Raw genomic sequence first — 21,774 nt, 5'->3', positions numbered from 1 at the left:
AGGCAATTATCTCACTATCCAGGAAATGTATCTTTGATTAACTTACAGTGTGTAATTGTGCCACTAGTTACAGTGGCTGCAATACCAGATATTTTTGTCCCTTCTGGGCTACCACAGAAACATGGTGGTGCAACATGGCTGCTTCTGTAAAAGGAGACCTGCACGCCATGTAGATTTAAAAGGCTGATTCTAAGATTAAGAAAATACAGTAGTTGGTATTTTCAGGTGATTACACACTAATGGCTATGTATTTATAAATACTAGATTACATTTCTGCAAATAGATCACTATACATATTACACCTTGAACCGCTAATACTAGTGATGCAATACTAGTTGAAGAGAAGTTCATACTGTGACCAGAAGGTCAGCGGAGTGGTTTCCTCTGGTGCAGCATAGCTTTGTGCTTATACCGCTTAAGACCTATAAACGTGCATTCTTCACAACCACTTTACAGTCATTAGCACTGAGGACGTCTGACTTTCTGTTGCAACATAACTTACTAGTTTTACAACTGTCTGCATTTCTGCAGGCAGCTGAGTATTTTTAGGAAGAGTACTTCTTCCTGTTACAAAAGATGAGATGAGAACCCAGTCATGGCTTAACATATTTCTGACACTGCCTCTGTTCTTTGTTACAGCTTGGGTTTGGTTGTTTTCTTGCCTCTTTAGTTGAAGCTTAGCAAAGAGTGATTCTGCTCTCTTAAGCAAACAGACAGATTGATGCACAATAATCCGTTGCACGGATTTATTTCCCACTTACCGCTTAGTCTCTGTGGTACCCTCTGAACCTCTTCCTCTGCCTGTACCTTCCTGATTCATATATTCCTCTTTAAGTCTGCAAAAACTTTCAATGAGAGAAATGTAGGGCGGAAGAAATGTGAATATATGAAATATATGAACATATGAAATGTGAGGGAAAGACAGAAAGTCTCATGACATATCTGTGTGCATGACTGACTGAGCTGAAGCCCTTTGATACTTTCCCAGTGTTATCCTTGAGATTGTGAGCTAACAGGGTTTGAGGAGGAGTCTTTAGACCATCCATTCTAACCCAGAATGTAGCATGCAACGTGGTTAATGTCTAACCTGTTTGGGAAATGGGTCAGTACCCTGGCTACTGACAGGCGCTGGATGGGACTCGCGTGCGTACCTTGCAGCTTACACTGGCAAATCTTTAATATGGCTGGATTTGGGCTGCAGGAGAGGGGTTTTAATACCATAATCTCCGGGATGATATTTTCTCATTATTCAGCAGTCACGTCTAACATACGGATGAGAGAGAGATGTTTGTTGAGTGAGGGATGTTTGCTGTTGCAACTGTGATGGGGACCACTGTGTTGCTTGTCACAATTCTCCCTCTCTTACTCTGCAGCTGCTTTTAGAGCCTGATGACGAATGTTGACTGATCGATGTTTGGTTTAATATAAAAAAAACTGAAAGATTAAGAGAAAGGACTGTGAATGCGTGGACCACTTGTGTGTGTGTGTGTATATAAGCTGATGCACATGTGTATCTGTGGTTTCTGTTCCTGTCTGCTGAAACACTAGCGGATGAAGGGATGCCTTGTTGATGTCACTTCCTTCAATGTGCTGTGGTTTCTTTCAACACTAAGCCTCTTGCCATTTTGCTTTAACGCCCTTAACTGTTGTCAAAACGTTTTGTGAACAGTGAGGATGAACTTAAACATTAACGTTCATTAACGTTGGATGCCTCTTTTGTTAATGCTAATTGGTTTTTGTCTCAGGCCTGCAGGAATTTTCAGTTTCTAGAAGTATGAGGATCAATTCAGGGAGGATCTGTGCACTGCGTTTTTGTTTAAACTCAACAAAACACATTCACCGTTGGTAGGTGTACACTCTAGGTTCCCATATCCGGAGAGCGCCATTTTGTACACTTCCTTTTTGTGGTGCAGATTTCATCACGGTAAGTCTACAGCTTCTGTACGAGCGCAGCTGTCATTTACTAAAATGAAATTATTCATATGCTTCGATTAAATGTTACAATTCCACTGTAATGTAGCTTTATTTTGGAAGAACATTGTTTGTCATGAGGGCTATTCTACTTGTTTGCTTTCTCTCCCGGCTCATTTTTTGCATATATACATTGAGAGGAGTGATGCTTATACATATATATTGTTTTTAAATTGATGAATCTTATTTAAAAGAGCATCAAATATGATTTGATGCACAATTCCATTGCTTTAAAAAGGTGTTTTTTTTTTTTTTTTCAAATAGCTTTTTAATTTTTTGATGCATTTTCATGACTTTTGTCAAATGTTTTGTCCTGTGCTTCCTGCATTTAAAAACAAAGTTCATCTTCATACATTTTTGCAAAGGCATCATCTTTATAATCTCCAGTGAGTAAGCTGCTAGAAAGTCTGGCTGCTGATTTGACGAGGAGAGGAAGTTTCTTGCTAGCTCCTTTCATGACTCCACAGAGCAGCAGGCGCTGATCACAGGCATGCATAGATTTGCATTCATTTGTTTTTGTGAGTCTCTATACTAAACAAGGAAAGAGTGGCTATGCTACAATGATTGCTTGAAGTCTGAGGCAGAGTCCCAGAGAGATGCACATATGGAAAAGGTCACCACTATAGAAACACTTTTGACGGTGACGCCTCTTCCTCAGATCTCTTCATGCATTGGCCTGTCATTTAAAATAATAATGATACAGTTGTTCCATCAGGCTGTGTCTCGCCTTTGCTTGTTGTGCTGCATGGTTGGTAACCATTAATACTCACCAATGTGGTACAGTTTTCTATTGAGCACTCAGCAGAAATATCCCTTAGGGTGGATAGATGTACAAAAACATGTCTGAAGGCAAATGGAATTTGCTGTCCTTTCAAAAGTTGAGCACAGCAGTGACTCATGTTGATGCAGTTACATCTACCTGTGTATACATTATCTGTTAACATGTATGCTTCTGGCTGCTTTGGCCAAGAAATTTTCTTCTCTCCCTAGACACACTCTCTTTCCCTTCTTTACACACTACCTGCTTGTTATGCAAATACTTCCTGTATCTCATAGTGTACATATGAAATTTTGATTTGATCAGATTTACCTTTTTAATATGACACATTGAATATACTGACTATGTTGAGATATTTTTCTTGTATTACAGGAGCTTCTTCTATGTAATGTAGTGATATATACTTACTTTGAGGGGTTTGCCTAAATAATCCACAGTCTGCAGACTGCAATCAGATGGGAGTGTTGCCCATTTTGCTGCCTCTTTTCAGAGACACCTGCTTCATGCAGGTTCCACTTTTGCAACCATAGCCAGCCGGGCACCACAAAGGGGATGTGTGTTATCTCTTTGGTGGGTTTTTTTTTGTTTTTTTTGTTTTTTTTCCCACTGGGAGTACTTTCCAACAATGAAAGTCTAATTTATTGCTCCCCTTTGAGCACCAGTGCAGTTTAGTTGAATTACTGATGTTGATGATTTTAAGAGTATATACTGATTTTGAGACTCGTATGGAAACTTCAACCCATTTGTACTGTACATAAAAGTGATCACAGCCTTGCCTTTGATCTGCTGTAGCTCTGCAGTGTGTGCTGAGTTTCTGTCTAAAAATAGGTTCACAAGAAAAAAAAAATGCTTGGCTGTCTGATACAGGCCAGTGTGCCAGTCTGTTCCAGTTTCTCTTTGTGTCTTTTGTTCCTCGACAGGTATAAGGTATTATAAAATATTTATCATGCAAAATGCTTGTCCCACCTCCTTTCCTTTTATTTCCTTTCAGTGCTGTGGATATGAATTAGAGCTGTACAAACAAATAAATCAGCCTGTAATTTTTCTTTTTTACAAATAATTATTTTCTTTTGTTTCTTGCTGCTCCTGCAATATTTAATTTTGAGGATCTTTTGATGCCTTACATACTTTCCTTCAATTCATATTTACTTTTAATGTCTGCAGATTTTTGATTTGTTGAACTGTCTGGTTATTTTGTCAAGTGTTCTGTTATTTTCCTCGATCTGTTTTTCTTCTCCAACCCCAATGTTTCTTTTTCTCTGATATCCCATCATTCCTCAGCCCCAGTCATATGAGGCGGTGGACCCACTGGATCTGGAGGAGTTCTTGATGTCACAGCTACAAAGTGGAGACTCAGCCCTGATGCAAGAACTTGGAGACTTCCCTGACGATGACCTGAGAGTGGAGCTGGTGGAGAAGGAGTGTCGCACTGTTCGACACTCTGTCCCTGAAGATGGGTGGGTTACAGAACAACAGAGCAAACCATCCAACCAACCATGCAACTTAATGCATTAAATGACTGAATTCTGGTTCTAGAAAAGTTTGGGAGAATGCTGCTGCTCATAGCCGTGGTTATAATGAGTTTATCTGTATGGCTGAACTCAGTGTAAAGCTATTCTGGCAATGTCTGTTCCAATGTCATAGTTTGCTCAGGGGCATTCACTTGTCTCACGCCTTGACCAGATTACGAACAGAGAGGAATGTAAAGGTTTCAGTCGTCCATGAATGTTTGCATGTTTGCGTACATATCTTTTTAACCTGCTCATCCTCGCCCCTCTCCTTTTAGAGTGGAGTTGGATCCCCATGTAAGGGACTGTGTGAAGAGTTACATCCAGCCATGGCTTGTGGTCTCTAGACGGTAAATATTTTCTGACAGAAACATGAGTGTTTGGGACTGTCAGCAGTGGTGTAGTGGATATAATGTACATGCTTTCTGATTTCAGACCTATACCTTGATAGAGATGCTAAAATGACAAAATTGGGTTTGGGAAATTGAACTTAGATGTTTTATTACACTGTGTTACACTGTGCAATAGCTGCCAACTGTCTGAGAAATTGTATGTGTCTGTGAAACAGGAAACAAAACATCTGAGATACACTGGGATCCCCCATCAGATGCATTGTAGTACTTGCTCTGTTTCTGTCTACAACACAAACAAAACATTTATCAGGCTTGTTGTGTAATACTCCTGTTTCTGTTGTTATCTAGATTGATTAGAAGAACAGACATGTAACCATGCAAATCTTTTCTGATGTGTGTGTGTGTGTGTGTTTGTGTGTCAAGGTGCCAAGGAGATGGTTGGAGTGTGTATTCAGAGCGAGCTGGCCTGCACACACACCTTCAGAAACAGACCTTTGAGTCTGATGTCCAGCCAGAAAACCAGCAGAAACCAGTAAGGAACACGAAAACAGGCAGCCATAGATTTTCTCTCTCTCTCTCTCTCTCTCTCTCTCCCTCTCCCTCTCCCTCTCCCTCTCCCTCTCCCTCTCTCTCTCTCTCTCTCTCTCTCTCTCTCTCTCTCTCTCTCTCTCTCTCTCTCACACACACACACACACAGAGTCACAATCACTCTCTGAAGCTTTAATTTCAATCTTTAAAAAAACCACTGGAATAAGCGAAGTATACAACACTCTAAATTCATTTAAAACTGCGTTTAACTTTCCTAAGTTTTACTGAGTCTTTGTCTTACCCAACAAACTCTTTTATTCAACTTCGTTTTTTTTCAAAGCTTTTCTATAACAAGTCATATGCCACGTGACATGCCACTTCCCTAAACTGCTACAGTTCTTTACCTCTTTCTTCTGCCATCAGTCTTGCCCTGGTCAACTCTACAGACCTGTTTTGATGTGGTATTTTACATCATAACACAAAACAGTAGCTCATTTTGTCTTTTTGTCGGGTGTGGCTGGCAGATTAGAGCTAGTGCAACTATGGAATAATGGGGGTCTTTCCTGTTCTTCCCATTTTGTTAACATTGCATGAAGGCGGCTTGAGTTTAATTTAGCAGAAAGGCAGCTAGACTGACTGTTCAGAGTTTCAAAATACAGCACTTGTATAACTCACTAATTAACATGTAGTTGGAATTTTGAGAGGGAGGCTTCTAGTTTGGTATTGTTCTTCTCATCTAATTCTCAGCAGAAAGCAAATGAGCCTTCCCAAATTTCAACCTATTCTTTGAAGTGTTTTTCCAAAGAACTACAAGAAAAGCTACTTTCCAACTTCACTGTCACTGCAGGCCAGTGTGCTGCTGAGGGGTAGACATTTTGGTGAGAGCTGTGTTGTAGTCCATACTGATCAAGGCTCGGAAGCAAGACGACAATACTGAATGTGAAATGTGAGGGAGGGGTGGGAGACCAGGATGGGAGATGCTTTAATGGTGAGCACAACATTGTTTTGTTATTCCTATCAGGCTTTTTACCAAGGCACTGGGCTTTTTTAACTTTGCTCAGCCTGTGTTGCAAAAAAATGAACCTGAAAATTATACTTCAGTACCTCTAATCAAGGGGATATTGTGGGTACATTTATGGTATTTACTTTTGTATTCTATGTTGTACATTTTAAAAATCAATCAATATCTGACATTTACATGAAGGCACCAGCCCTCATTTTCACTACAGATCCTGCCTCAGTCCTGTGCTAATATTTTTTTGAGCCTGGTTCCCACCCTTTCTTATTGCCCTCGCTTTAGCTCCTTTGTCTTAAAGTTGCCAGATCTTAAAGTTTCCAGCGTCAGACAGTCCCAGCCAATCCATCTTGCCAGTTCATCGCCACTCCCAGCCTCTGGCTAGTTACCCAACCACCTCTCCCCCTCCACCCCTCCTCCTGTTGCCCAGTCCTTGCCAGTTCTGGTTAATCACCCAAACCAAAAGGCCCTTATTACCGCAGAGGGCTTCCCATGATCCATATGCCAGAAAGCGAGTGACAGAAAAGAAAGAAGAGCACTGTTGTCCTTCAGCACTTAATGAGTCTCTTCTGTGGCTCAGTCTGAATTAGCAATAGCCTTGGGATCAGGATGTAATGGTCTCTTGGAGACTCAACAGGGTGAAGCTTCACCAGGGTGGAAGCTCGGTCAGTTCTGCCCTGTGGTTTGAAAGCTGGGATGTGAGACTGATGAAGGATGAGAGCAAAAGCGACAAGGACAGAGGGGTGGCAAGAGGGCCTGTTCAAAGTGGGATGTAGTATAGGAGCAGTGAGGTTATGCCCTGTCCCGAAGCTTGCTAAAGAGTCAGAGTAATTCCATATTCCAGACTGAGAGACATCTTACTGAATGCTCCGATCACTTCATTTTAATACAGCGTAATTTCAACACTTAATTTCTACACAGGAATTACAGTGGTTTCAGGAATGTTAAATAGAGCAGGCATAAACAATATTTTCTTTATCAGGGTATCTGTTGCTATTTTCCTAATTAGTTCTTTAATCTCTAAATTGTCAGAAGGTAGTCAGAAACACCCACCACTGTTCTCCAGAGTCCAAGGAGACGTCTTCAAATTACTTGTTTTTCCAACCAACAGTCCAAACCCCAACAATATTGAGTTTACAGTGATTTAAAAAAAACAAAGAAACAGCTATTCTGTGTTTTTGAGATGCTGTGACTGAATTCAAGGCATGCAATGCTTTCACATCAGACTTTGAGCCACAAGGTGATAAATATTTAAAAGCTGGTGAAAACAGGGGGATTTGTTGCCTTCCCTTCCCTTTGTTTGTCCTAGCTGGGGGTCACAGAGTTCTCAGATTTTTCAAATCAAGATGTGTTTATGTCACTTTGGATTTATTTGTATCAGGTTGTAATGCTTGGTGGTATCCATCCATGGACTAGTGCTGAAAAATCATGTGTATATTCCAATCCAGTCGTCCTCTCAGACCTTACTCCAGGGTATTTGAGGCGACACATTTGAATACATTTGCATGTGACACTGCTGGGTTAAGTGAGTTAATGAAAAGACTGAGCTCTTGCCTTTGTCTGGTGTTATTTTTTTATCCACTGAGATCCAATCCACTGTTGCTGGAAGAGCACTAGATGTTAAAAATATATAATAGGGCTTTTGTGGTGAATCAGCTCTGCCCCGTTTACTGCTGTCATTTTTGTCTGGCAGGCCATGACCCTGCTGGGAGATCTCCAATTACAGAACTTGATTAGCTAATGCACTATTTGTCAATAACACAAGTGACAAGTAACTCATACCACACTTTTTTTTCTGTGCATAATTATAATAATAGAAAGCTGCTTGTTTTTATTAAATAAGGTGGTGCAATGGACACAACTTTCTGAAGTTGTCTATACACTGCATGCTACAGAACTTTCTGTAACGTATTGTGAACATAAACACGAGCATCTGCTGTGTTCTTCATATTAAAGTAGGCCTCGATCAGAAAAACACAAGACTGTCTTTGTCTACAGGTTATCCATTTATTCAAATTCAATTCACATATTTTGAAGGAGGAAGAACAGACTCATTCTTTTTCTTAATAACCCCCACAAGTTTATCCTGCCTTAATAGCCCATTATTTTGGACGTCCTTTGTTGTCCTGCCCACACATTTCTTTTCTTTCACCCCATGCTCTTTGTCCTGCCCCACACTATCCTTACCCTTGTCCTTCTGTATTCCCCCCAGGTCAAGTCTCCAACTCTAGCAGGGTTGAGTGATGACTCTGGCCGCACGCTGACCTCCTCTGACTTTAACCTGCGGAGTTTAACTCCAGACCAGAGAGTGGAGGGGCTGCTGGCTTTCAACAGTCATGAGGAGCTGGACCGCCTCAACCAAGAGGCACGGCAGGGGAACAGACACCCCAAGCTGTTTGCTCTGTACCCACCACCCGACGAGGTGAGATAAACGGAGAACTGATATACTAATGGTGCCTTTTAGTTTAAGGTAACTATGTGTGAACTAATGCTTGGGAAAGTTACTAAATTAGTATTTGCAGCCTTAGAAAAGCTTTTATACAATTCCAAATGTAACTGTGATTAAGAGGGGAAAAAACAAAACATAACCAGGTTTCAGCTATGAAGTATGAAGTATATTTTTACATTCTGTAGTTTTAATTTCACTTCCTTTCAATCCATGAACACCTGTGTTTTTATTTAACCTTGTATTCTTTCTGCATGGTTTGAAGCCTTTTTTCTGCTATTGTGTTTCAGGAAGATGCTGTGGAGATCCGGCCCATCCCTGACTGTCCTAAAGAACACATTGGAGAACGCATCATGGTCCGATGCCAGTCAATCAAGTATGCCATGCATTTTTATTACACTGTAGGGGGGGTGTCTTCATAATTCAAACAGCTGCCTTGTGTTAAAGGGAAAGTACTCTGTGACACACTTATTAATTAGATCACTTGCTTAACATTTAAACATAGAGAACATTCTTGTATGTCACATCTGATCATGACTTAAAAGTCTGAGTAGTTTTCTAAAGGAATGCTGTAGTTGTGATGTGATGAACAGTACATAAGGGTTGAGGAGTACTGAGTGGTGGTTTTTGTTCCTCCCTCTCTCTGTGGGATTTCGTCTCTTTCTTCTTCACACATGCATCTATCGTCTATAGTTTTGAGGACACTCAGTCACATAATCCATTTCCTTGCCCTTTTTTTTTTTTTTTACCATCACGTATCTTACTTTATCCTTAACCTCACACTTAAACCAGGGTCTTAAACCTCAGACAGCCCTCTCAAGTTGTGAGGATCAGCCAGAATTAACTCATGATGCCAAAATGTACATCAATCTAAAATTTGTCTGCATAGCCGTAGAAAAACATGACCTCTCTCGCACACAGAGAGAGACACACTTAGTTGCATTTCACTCTTGAACTCAAATGTTTGAACTGAACTCAGTTCTCTGCTTGCAGTGGTTTGGCAGCTTCACCTCTATCCTTTAACCTCCGTTCAAAGATGTCATCACTCACCATATTACATTTTGCCATTTCCCAATACAAAAATAATCCTCAGGCACACAAAAGAATATGAAATATGAGAAAAAAAATAGTTTAAGAAGGAAGTACTAGTGTTGAGTCTGTTATGTGTTTGTCTTTTTTTCTATTATTGAATTGATTTGCCTTTTCCTTCTTGGCTTTATAGGTTTGAAATTGACATAGAGCCCATATTTGCCACTATGGCTTTGTATGACCTGAAAGAGAAGAAGAAGGTAAGAAAAGTTTTGTTTCATTGGAATACTAATTTTTTTATAGCACTTCTCATCCTGTCTTCAGTTTGTTTCCAATGAACCTATGTGCCAAACAACACACGACTAAGTAACTGCCAGTTTGGTGAAGCTCATAATGTGTGTTTGTTGTGGAGACTGTCAAAGTGTGTTTCAGCTGATGTTGGATCTGTGTTTGTCTGCAATTTTTTGTTTTATGTGTTTTTTAAATATTGCTACATGAGTTTTACTAATACAGCAGCAATGCTGAGAGCAGGCATTACAAAGATACAAAATCAGCAACATAAATGAGTCATATTAAATGCTAAATCTTTAGGCCAACTATAAGCTAGTACTTAAAACCCAAACATAAGATGGTAGATCTTGATACCACTCTTAAATTCACTTGGCAGAAAATAATAAACACATCACAGTTAGGCCTATACCATATCTTAAACACAAAATTAGCTTTTTTTTTAAAACTATGACATAGTTTGGTTTTGTTATCAAAAAACTCTGTTATGTATTTATAGTTACAAAAAGCCCTCACTAAGACAAGACCTGACACTTACTGCAACACAGTGCATTCTACAAGGTTTTATATCTTTATCCTCGCATGTTTATGTCTCTGGGGGTTGTCATATTTTGGTTCTGTACTAATACTGCACTGCTTTTTTCTAGTCAGCCGTTTTGAGCCATGGCTGTTTTCATATTTTTGTGGATTTACACAGCTGGATATGTTTTGGGTGAAGGGGCTGGAAGGATTTAGTTTGTGCGTAAGTGCTCATGGATCTCTCAGATGAGACTGGGTTTTAGCCATTGGTCTTGCCCTTTTCTCAGTGTTGCCCTGCTGCTTTCTAGCGTTTCTGCCAGACCGATGGCTCTAACATGATTGGACGGGTAGGATAAGGCAATTTAATGCCCCATGAGTTTGAAAATAGACTGCATATACTCTAAGCTGATTCTGGTGTAATGATGCAACACAAACAGTATGGAGTATGTCATGCACTGTGTAAAGTCTTTTACATATATGTCAAAAAATGTCCTCTAAAACCAGGGTATTTTGAGTTATGATTCATTACTTCCTGATGTCAGTCTGTCACCGCAGACTGAAGTGTCTCACACTGACTAAAGAATTTTTTATGTGTTGAACCGAAGTGTGTCCTTGTGGAGGACATAGTCCTGTCTCTTTCTTTGAGCAGACAGCCAGACTGTTAAAAAGCTATCAAATGTGTCTCCGCCAGAGTGAAAGAGAAATGGTCGAGCTTGTTCTGTCAGTTTAATCTGATGTGAAGCATTTGTTACTTCCTTTTTGCTTTCTGTCTTTCTCCAGCTCTTTTGTGTGCAGTTGTTTCTACTTCTTATTCTTCTCAAGAGTGTTATATTTTATTTTCTGACACATTCCTGTTGCCTCTTTGCTTCTTTTTGTCTGTTTTCCTACATCCCTGGGAATTTTGTTGCTGTGTTTGTGTTGTGTGTTTTGTTCACATCAGTTTTGTTGCTTCGCATCTGTGAGATCAGCAGCAGATGCTCATATAATTCCATGTAATACCCTGGTTATTAGGGGCAGTCATGGCCTAATATGGGGCAGTCATGGCCTAATGGATAGGGAGTCGGACTTGTAACCTGAAAGTTGTGGGTTTGAGTCTCAGGAATTTTATGGAATTGACGGTGGGGCGGAGTGAATATCCAGCGCCCTGTGCACCCTCAATACCACAGCTGAGGTGAGACACCTGAGCAAGGCACCGGACCCCCAACCGGGTGTGTCCTCACGGTGTGTGTGTTCACTGCTGTGTGTGCACTTTGGGATGGGTTAAATGTAGAGCACAAATTCTGAGTATGGCTCACCATACTTGGCCACAAAAGTCACTTTAGAAAAGTCTGTCTGATCTACCAGACAAGGTGCAACCACAGGATTTGGTCCAGCAAGTGTCCCATTTATGACATCACCTTTATGAAAATAAACACACAAAGGTTTTAGCGCTGACACACACACACACAAACAGGTAAATATGTCCAGACACAGTAAAAAGCATAAGGACAGTTGCGTACTACAGACATTCAGTATTCTTCTACTTCTTGTTGTTACTCAACAAGACTAGACAAGTCACGTTTTGCTGGACTGTGACTACAGCCTGTTAGGAGGACACAGTGGGTGATCAGATCAAGTTCAACTACACACACAGTTTTCACACACACAGTGGGTACACAGAAATCACTTACTGGATTTACGTGTTTAAGTCTGCCTGTTGTTTGGCTGGCAAAACATCTCTTACTTACTGAAAGTGTTTGTTAACCAAGAGAGTGTGGCCACAAAAGCAGAGTAAATGTAGGTTCATGGTGCCCAAACATTTGACTGTTATTGAATTATAATTGTTAAAGGATCTTGCCATAAGGTTTCTAATTTGGCTACACTGGGGCGGCTGCATATCCCATTAGAAAACAATATGCGTTTGCTCTTAAGTAATGTGTGTCAGTCATTCAGATGCATCTGTGGTCTGACAATGTGACGTTAAAGAGGTTTACTACATTCCCGATGTATCATTGCATGTAAATGTAGTGATTCGAAGGGTGACCTTTGATAGTGAGTGTTATTATATTTAACTATGGGTGCTAACTCAGTGAACCCTTGCACTTTGATGAATTTGTTCTGTTCAGTTAGATTACGAAGCACAAATATAGTGTTTACTGTAAGTCAGCTGGCTTTGATTATTGAGAAGTAATTTTCTATGATTCCAAGAAGCCATTTGTCAGTAAGAGGTCCACTCCTTTTTTTGTGGTCTTTTGTGATCTTCATTATTAAGTGTGGCTCACATTAAAGTGAACAAGGTCATTCCTGTCCAAAATCTCTTCAGGAGTTTGGCTTTCTGGCTTGTTAAGTCATTAACAATATCAAATTTAAGACAAATAAATTGCGATTACCCAGAAATACCTTTCCAAGTGTGTAATCAGATCACGAAAAACTGTCTTAAGGATTTCAGTTAACATATCGGGAGGGTTTGGCTGCCTAGAACTCTACTTTGGTGTGGTCATTGAAAAAGAAATCCTATGGGATGAGCAGATTGAAGGAGAGTGGTTAATGGCTTTTCAGTGAAAAGTATCACATGGCACACACCAGACCAGGCCAGACCAGGACATATGGCTGTGTTCCTAGCCTGAGGTCATTACAGAGACATGTAGAGAAACAGCAGAGTGGACTGAACAGATGATATTCCAGGATCTGTTTTTAGTTTATGTAAAACCAGCATCCTGGAGCCTGATTCTGCCAATCCTTCTGCTTTGAAAACATTGTATTTTAGAGTGAAGTTTTGTCATGTCCTGAATTTGATGTCACAAAAATATTCTGTCAACTATAATAACAATTTGGGACATCTGAGACATCTTTCTGGCTCTAAGTTAACCTTTTTATCTCTGTCTCCCTGCAGATATCAGAGAATTTCTACTTTGACCTGAACTCAGAACAGTTTAGAAACTTCTTGAAACCTCACACTCCACATGTGGATAATTCTACCCTGGCCAAATCTGCCATCTTCTCCATCACCTACCCTTCTCAGGATATTTACCTGGTCATCAAGGTAATAATAAAGTCCAGCGTACCTATGAACAAACACTTAGAACAGTAAGAAGCAGAAGTAACATGTATTTCAATCCATCTGTTTTTCTCTCAGCTTTAGACAAGTTAGTCTCACTCCCAAATCAGTTATGCATACCCTGCAATTTAGTGCCGTACCATCTTTGTATCACATCCTCTTGCTCTGCCAGTTTGATTATGCTGAGCTGGTCATGTACTTCCTCTCTGTGTTTTAGATTGAGAAGGTTCTTCAGCAGGGAGAGATAAGTGACTGTGCTGACCCATACATGACACTGAGGGAATGTGAGTCTGCAAAGGTAATGTGGCAGAACAGCTTCTGCGTGTGTTGTTAAACTGTTAAATCACAAAAACAAGGCAGTGCACTTTGTCTTTTATCTTCCACGGATCTTTTTAAGGCTTACTCTTACTCTTACTATGTTCTAAAGCTGTGGAATTGAGGTTTTTTTAATAATAACCCTTTCAGAACAAGGACAAGCTTGAGAAGCTGCGAGGCCAGGCAGAGACTTTCTGCCAGAGGTTGGGTCGATATCGCATGCCTTTTGCCTGGGCAACAGTTAAAATCATTGACGTAGTCTCTACTGCTACACAAGACCGTGACGTCCCAGACTCAGATACCTTAAAAGGAGGTGTGTGCTAGTGTGTTTTTGCTTTTATTTGTTATAAATGTTTTTATTAGATGCATTTTGCGTGCATGTATAGCTGAGTGCACTGAATCATGGCCTTTCCACTTTGTTTCATCAGTTAAATCTAGCAGCATTGACCGGAGAGCACAGCTTCCTAGGAGAAACTCAGAACGTTTCAGTACCACTGACGAACAGCTATGTAACATTTCTGCCTTCAAACCTGCTACAATCACCATCAACTCTATCTTCAAACAGGTCAGACCACCACCTGAATGCAGAAACAAAAAGTTATGAAAAATATCTTATTTCCTTGATCCAAAAGATACAGTAAACCAGACAGATTTGCTTTTGATTACAGCACGACCTTGCCTCATTCTTTTTTCAAACATGCTATGTGACTTTGGATAAATACTTCTAGAAAATAAAATAGAAATCCTTATCTTATTCTCACCCTTTGGACCTTGTTATTGACTTTTAATTGAAAACAGAAAAAAATCACTCACTAGTTAACCGCGCCTGTGTTTGTGTCAGGAGGGAGATCGCCTAAGTGATGAGGACTTGTTGAAAGTTCTGGCTGAGATCAAAAAAACCTCCAATCCACAGAGAAGAATCAAGACAATACCGGGTCAGCTCTCATTACATAGAAACACCTTTTCTGAGATTTTTTAAACATTTTATTATGTTGAAACAATAAATTCTTTATTATGTGCAAAGAAAAAACAATGAATGACAGAATGGTATTTTATCACTTATATAGGGTATGACTGATGTCTGCATCTGGTTTATCTTGTTTCTTTCAGGTTATATAAAACTAGATATGTCTCCAGTTCATGACACGCCAGTAGCATGTTTGTCCACTGAGCTCATCCCTCTCATACCTGTGCCTGAGAAAAACACTCGGACAATCAAAGAGGTGCTGGAGTTCCCATCCAGTGAGGTTTATGTTCCTCACAATATTTACAGGTGCGTTAGAGGACATAACATATAAATGAACAGGCTTGTTTTGGAAAACAAAACCCAAGATGGTCCAAAGCAAGGAAACGGGTTTGTTTATTCAATCCTGTTCTAAGTTCAAAATCTTTGTATGATATTTGTGAACCTATAAAGTAAATTGTCAGAGGAAAGCTGAAATGCTAGTCTAACAATTTGCACATCCACAGAATGAAATACAAACGGGGTTTGGAAAAGCAAATGATTCTTACATTGTAGCTTGAGGTATAACTAGGTTTGTTTGCTCTAACAGACAGTTTATTTATCTGAAAGCCCAGAGGCAACAAGAATAGTTGTTGAATAGTTGAATAGTTATACTCATCACTGAAGAGGTGACATTGCTTTGCTGCTTTGCCCCTTTTACTCTGGTGCTTATTTTTAGGAACTTCCATCCACGCTACCTGTGAAATTGCCTCTTAGTTTAACAATAAGGATGCACCCTTTGCTATACACAGGTTTAACTCTCCTCAACATTTAATTCAAAAATGGTTTTGTTTATAATGAAACCTTAGTAACTTCAGGTGAGAACAACTCCTCTGCATGGAAATTACATACTGACCTTCTCTGAGCATTTGTTCAGTGGAATCTGCGGCATTTCCCAGTATTCTAGGCTGATTATAGAGTTGTATTAAAACCACAGAAGGTCACAGTAAATTACAGGTTTTTTGACTTTTCTGTTATCTTACCACTATGTGCTGCACAGACAGTGCCATCTAGTGATGCATATTGGCACTGCTTCAGTTGACATACAGAAGCGCTTTTATTGTTTATGTATTAAGTAAACAGTGAATCTCCACATTTCCTTGTAGGAACCTGCTCTATGTCTACCCCCAGAGGCTCAACTTTGTCAACAGGCTGACTTCAGCAAGAAACATCACCATCAAAATCCAGTTTATGAGTGGAGAGGACCCCAGGTGCTCTCTGCCCGTGAGTGCTGCTGTTTATGATCAGTCATCACACAGCAATACTATCATGATGAAAATGGTTTGTCCTAATTATTCCAACACATGTGCTCATGAAACTGTGTGAATTGTGTATTCACGTAGCCATAAGACCAAAAATCCATGCCTTATTACTCTAATTAACAGAGTGTGATCTGAAAAGCAAGAAGTGTCAACAGTGGTACTGTTGGAGAGAAGAAAATCTGATGTTATTGTATTTCAAATTTTTTGTTGGTTTTTCCCCTGTGCATTCTCAGGTCATTTTGGGCAAATCAAGTGGCCCTGAACTTTTGCAGGAAGTCTACACCCCTGTTACCTACCATAACAAGCAAGTACACATTACTGACTTATATGAAACTATTAGTTTATTTTCGTCACGTAAACAATCTGAGTAACTCTTATCGCCTTTGTTTACCTACCTACTCAGCCATCCTTGTCCTCACCCATCTCTCTTTTATTCTTACTGTTTTACTCCCTTTTTTCCTTTCCCACAGGTCCCCAGACTTCTATGAGGAAGTAAAGCTGTTTCTTCCAGCCCAACTGACCGAGAGACATCACTTGCTGTTCACCTTCTACCACATCAGCTGCCAGCAGAAACAGAACCAGAGTGGCAGCTGTGAGACACTCATTGGATATTCAGTAAGAATTTTGACTTTACTGTCTTTTGCATTTGAATGCAACATCTTCAGCCTAAATTAAATCAATATGTTATTGTATTCTGTAGCATCCCACAAGTTAAATTAAACATGACAGCACAGAGTATTGTCTGATGTTAAAATGCATGTAGCTGCCATAATGAATTTGCTGTTTGCCCCTGATCCAGTGGCTGCCCATATTGAATAATGACCGACTGCAGACTGGCCAGTTCTGTCTGCCGATTCTATTGGAGCGACTACCTATCAATTATTCACTGCACACACCCGAGGTATACACATCTACCTACTGAATTTTTAAAAAAACATTCTGATCTGTCCATATCATCCTATGTGAAGGATTATTTCAAGACATATTCTGCTTTCACTAATCAATAAAGTATTCTAAAAAACAAAGTCTATAGACATATTCATTTGTGAGCACAGACATAAAAAATCGTTATATGTCCTGTGTTTTGTAGAAACTTCCTCTTCAGGTCCCTCCAGTTAAGTGGATGGAGAGTCACAAAGGACTTTTCAACCTGGAGGTTCAGGCTGTGTCCTCTGTACACACGCAGGTGAGTTGTGGTTGAACACAAACGCAGCAACATGATGATTTTTTGCTCACCACCTTTGTTTGCCAGAGACACGGGTGTCTATTCTAAAGTATTGCACAATGCTCTGTCTTGTTAGTTACTTTGTTCCGCTGACACTTTTTATGCCTCGGCTTTTCGTGCAAGAAGCATTCTGTAACAAATCTTTGCCTTTTTTGTTCCAGGACAATCACCTGGAGCGTTTCTTTACCCTCTGCCATGCCCTGGAGGGAGGAGCTACATTCCCTCTGCGGGTCAGGGAAGAGAAGATTCCAGAGAACAAGCTGGAGCATGAGCTGAAGCTCAGCATCATCTCCTTGTCCTCCTCCAGCTTAGAGCCTCTGGTCCTCTTCCTCCACCTGGTGCTGGATAAACTCTTCACTCTCATCATGCAGCCAATGGTCATCGCTGGCCAGACTGGTGAGGAATTATATTGGCTCAGATAACTGGATGGAGTCACGGTTGCTATAAATAAATGGCAGAAATTTTTCCACATGCTAAAATAATTAATAAAATATAAAAAATAATAAAAATTCCATAAATATCCAATTTATTAAGTAAAATGTTAAATGTTGTGAGTTTAACACAAAGTTTGAATGTAGTGCAGTGTTTCAGAATAAGAAATTAGATTTTTTTTTTTTTTCATGACAGTGTTATGGATGCTAACAGTTTTCTTTGCGTGCTTGTGTCTGTGCTCTACAGCCAATCTGGCCCAGATAGCCTTTGAATCAGTGGTGTCCATTGTCAACAGCCTTCATAACAGCCAAGAACTGGTCAGGGACCAGCAGGGCAGGAACAGCCTTTTGGCGACCTACCTTTACTGGGTGTTTCGCCTGCCTGATCCCCCCCGGGACATTCACAATGCAGGTAGTGACACAGTGAATTAGCTTACTTTTTCTTCTGTCATTTTCCCTGTGACTATTTTAAGAATATAGAATTGACCTTTGTTGGTGTTAATGTGTGTTGAGGTTCAGGCAGCATGACACCTTCAGCAGAGAGCCGCTACAGCACCATGGGTCGAGCCACAGCAGTCAGTGTCGGCAATATGCTCCTCCAGTCTAGAATCCGCAGCAGCAGCAACCCCGACATTCCTGCTCCACATACATCTGATGAAGATGCCGAGGTCAAAAGCATCCTCTCTGTCAAGGTACAGGTTTCCTCAAACTAAATCTCCCAAATATCTGCTGACGCAGTTACCTCACCTTACAAAACTTAGCTTTAAAGTTTATTCAAAGAAAAGGCTTAATATTTCTGTTCTCTTAAAGGGTAATTAGCATTGCTTTAAAATTATGAAGTAATTTAATTTGCCACTGCTTTTTACAAGGCCAAAGTAAGGTTTTGCATCATTTTTTTCAGCTACACACACACACACACACACACACACACACGACTACATAAATTTCTCAGCATGTGTCCTAATACACCCAAAACAGTCATTTGGTATTCATCCTCACAGTACATTAGGTATTGTAATAGACCACACTAATGGAAGCATCAATCACGTTTAATGTGATGGAACCTGTGTGTGTTTCTGTCTCTAGGGTCACAACAACCCAGGCAGCCGCATGTCCACCTATGTGGATGTAAACAACCACCAGAACCTCATGGGAAGCACCAGGCCCTCCAACAGAAAGGTAAAGGGTTTCTTTTTTCACCACCACCAGTGTCTAATATAACAGAGGTAAAGCAGATATTTAGAACTGCTTTGAGATTACAGAGCTGATGGTGTCCTGATTAATAAACTATCAATAATCTATCTACATTCAATTTTTGGATAGATTTAGGATGTAATACTTTAAATATAGCAGCTTATATAAATAATGCATGTATGTAATGTGAAAACACTGCATTGACTGCGAACAGCATAAATCAAATTCAATAATTATTCCCTTCACTATTCCTTGTTATGTTTACATTAGAAAGCACAAGCTATTTATTTCGCTAGTTTCCACTGGTGACCACATGGGGGGAGTGTGACACTGAGGATGTCAGGCTCTGTGTGTGTTGATAGATGTTGTCTTGCTCAATGCTCAGCCAAGATTGTGCAGTGATGTGCAGTGTAATGCTTAGATAACCTATTTAACATAATATTCTGTGCTCTGTGTTTTTCCTCTTGCAGCAGTTTCATGAGGAGTTGGCCCTCCAGATGGTTGTCAGCACTGGGGTCTGCAGAGAAAATGCCTACAAATATGCTTGGTTCTTTTTTGAACTGCTGGTCAGTGTGATTTTTTTTTTTTTTTTTTTTTTTTAGTTTACAAAAGGGGAGTGTGATTTCATTGACATTCAGCTGTGAAAGGTGAAGTAAGAACTGCTTTTGATGTTAATGATAAATGAATGAAGCGATCAAAATGACTCAAACTGAGCAATACATGACCTCGTGGCCATACACCCTGAAAGATAAATGAGCTTTATAGTGTAATGAGTAAAAGGGCACTTTGGACTTTCAGAAATGCATACTTACTAAACACTGCTCACTTTAACTAATAATTAATAAAAACTTCTAATCTGAATAAAAACATGAGGATAGAGAATGATGATAAATAATGCAGTTCTGCTCTTTTATTATGAGGTCACTGTTTATCAAAGCAATTCTTGCATTTTTGTGTTACTTGACAAAGTGCTGAAATACATGCCTATTCATCATGCTTTCGTTCAGTGTACATGTGCATCTGTTTGTGTCCTGTCATTGAATGCATGTTGTTGGTATTTTTCATGCTGCTTGATGCTGATGATTAACATTCATGCACATTTGTTCTGTGTGTGTGATTGCTTAAACAGGTGAAAAGCATGGCTCAGCATGTGTCTCAGCTGGACAAGAGGAGTGTCCCTCGAAGATGTCGCTTCTCTGACCGATTTAAGGATGACATCAGTACCATTGTCTCTGTGGTTACAGCTGAGATTGGGACCATCCTTGTCAAACAGCAAAAGGCAAGGATAATAAAAAAAAAAAAGAAATTAAGATCATATCAACTAAATGAATGTGAGGAATGTGCATTTTGTTCTTCATGTTTGAATGCAGCACTTGTGTAACTTTCTGTTCTCCTGGGTTGGGGTAGAAGCAGTTTTAGCCTCACTGTACATCTTGTCCGTGTTTTCCACACCACAGGGAACTGGAAGTGCTAATTATATTTGCCTCTGTGGTATCAAAAGCTCAGCTTGCACAGCTAGATGCTCTGCAAGAGCCACTCAGTACAGCTTAGTGATTGCTGTTTGTTGATTGTTGTTGTTTTAGGAGGTAGAGCAAGCAGAGAAAGTCAACATCAGCCTGGCCTTCTTCCTCTATGACCTGTTGTCTCTCATGGACCGAGGATTTGTCTTTCAGCTGGTGAAAAACTACTGCAACCAGGTACAATGACACTGATAACAAAACAGAGCTGTTGTGTTTTCAGTATGTGTCCTCAAATATGTGTTTTGTCATTTCTACCAGGGGATCAATTTTTTCCCCATTATTACTTTTATATCTCTTTGTTCTGAAACAGTTTAAAATTTCTTCTGATGTATATTAAAGTGATAATATTTCGCTCTATATTTCTCATCTAGATGTCAGCTAAAAGTGTTTCAATGCCAACACTGATCAGCATGCGTTTGGAGTTTCTGCGAATCTTGTGCAGTCACGAGCACTACCTCAACCTGAGCCTCTTCTTCAGCAGCCCTGCCTCCGCCCCAGCCTCACCATGTCCATCCATCTCCTCACAGGTCTGCTCACGTATCAGTTGCATTATTTACATTTGCCTTTAATGATGCAGTCAGTGTTTTTACAGATTGGGGCATTCTTGCCTTCTAAGATCAGCTTTAAGTAGAATTGTCGAGCAGAGTTTAATGGGTTATTAATGTGGAGGAGATTGGATGGGATTCAGTCAGGAAAAGTGTGACATAGTTTTTCTAGTACTATTTGAACAGCAATCTGCTTTGTATTAAGAAAAAACCCTTACACTAATTTTGTTCCTGCTGCGTTCTTTCTCTTGTGTCTGTGCTTCTCAGAGTTCTGGATCATGTAGTTTCCAGGAGCAGCAGAGGATCCTGGGGCTGTTTGAGCTTTCTCAGGAATTTAAGCAGCAGCACTACCTCACAGGTCTGCTGCTAACTGAGCTCAGTGCCGCCCTAGACATGGAGTCAGAGGGGTAGGGAAACATAGACTTTCATGTAGTTCCCAAGATATTAATTCCAACCCCACCTTGTTATTACTAAACTGTGATAAAAATTGCTACATAGTTATCTTCTATATATTCTGAATCTACTAAGTGTACTATATTTTGAATCATGATTACTACTAAAGTAATTGGTGTTTTCAGATAACACATTTTGAAAATGTGTGTTTATGTGTGTTCACAGGGGAAAGGTCCAGAGAAAGGCCATTAATGCCATTTACAGCCTGTTGTGTGCCCATGACCTTGACCATCGTTGTGCTAAACCTGAGGTCAGAGCCAAAGTGGCTGCTCTCTACCTCCCCCTGGTGGGGATTATCATCGACTCCACCAACTATCTGGACTTCACTGGTAAACGCACACACAAACACACATA

At 40.1% G+C, this 21,774-nt stretch overlaps 1 protein-coding gene across 4 annotated transcripts in view; it reads left to right on the top strand.

Annotated features, from left to right (window-relative positions):
* The window catches only part of dock8 (dedicator of cytokinesis 8), a 47,190-nt gene that overhangs the window by 8,203 nt on the left and 17,213 nt on the right, over positions 1–21,774 (top strand). Inside the window, exons 1-28 of one of the 4 annotated variants that reach the window (XM_026322650.2) lie at positions 1,638–1,924; positions 4,031–4,206; positions 4,536–4,607; positions 5,034–5,142; positions 8,366–8,575; positions 8,890–8,975; positions 9,822–9,888; positions 13,308–13,457; positions 13,690–13,770; positions 13,938–14,100; positions 14,216–14,352; positions 14,629–14,722; positions 14,898–15,060; positions 15,897–16,014; positions 16,286–16,356; positions 16,523–16,667; positions 16,852–16,953; positions 17,143–17,238; positions 17,439–17,673; positions 17,956–18,120; positions 18,222–18,400; positions 18,795–18,887; positions 19,373–19,468; positions 20,032–20,181; positions 20,486–20,599; positions 20,794–20,949; positions 21,235–21,374; positions 21,586–21,749. In XM_026322650.2, coding sequence (XP_026178435.1) covers positions 4,079–4,206; positions 4,536–4,607; positions 5,034–5,142; positions 8,366–8,575; positions 8,890–8,975; positions 9,822–9,888; positions 13,308–13,457; positions 13,690–13,770; positions 13,938–14,100; positions 14,216–14,352; positions 14,629–14,722; positions 14,898–15,060; positions 15,897–16,014; positions 16,286–16,356; positions 16,523–16,667; positions 16,852–16,953; positions 17,143–17,238; positions 17,439–17,673; positions 17,956–18,120; positions 18,222–18,400; positions 18,795–18,887; positions 19,373–19,468; positions 20,032–20,181; positions 20,486–20,599; positions 20,794–20,949; positions 21,235–21,374; positions 21,586–21,749 — 3,484 coding nt within the window. In that variant the 5' untranslated portion in view covers positions 1,638–1,924; positions 4,031–4,078. Of the gene's footprint in view, positions 1–1,637; positions 1,925–4,030; positions 4,207–4,535; positions 4,608–5,033; positions 5,143–8,365; positions 8,576–8,889; positions 8,976–9,821; positions 9,889–13,307; positions 13,458–13,689; positions 13,771–13,937; positions 14,101–14,215; positions 14,353–14,628; positions 14,723–14,897; positions 15,061–15,896; positions 16,015–16,285; positions 16,357–16,522; positions 16,668–16,851; positions 16,954–17,142; positions 17,239–17,438; positions 17,674–17,955; positions 18,121–18,221; positions 18,401–18,794; positions 18,888–19,372; positions 19,469–20,031; positions 20,182–20,485; positions 20,600–20,793; positions 20,950–21,234; positions 21,375–21,585; positions 21,750–21,774 lie in introns of those variants that run through there. The other 3 variants (XM_026322649.2, XM_026322648.2, XM_026322647.2) reach the window with 3 other exon arrangements.

Source organism: Mastacembelus armatus, chromosome 9, assembly GCF_900324485.2.
Source record: "Mastacembelus armatus chromosome 9, fMasArm1.2, whole genome shotgun sequence".
NCBI classification, from domain to species: domain Eukaryota; kingdom Metazoa; phylum Chordata; class Actinopteri; order Synbranchiformes; family Mastacembelidae; genus Mastacembelus; species Mastacembelus armatus.
This window is presented reverse-complemented; position numbering and strand designations above follow the sequence as displayed.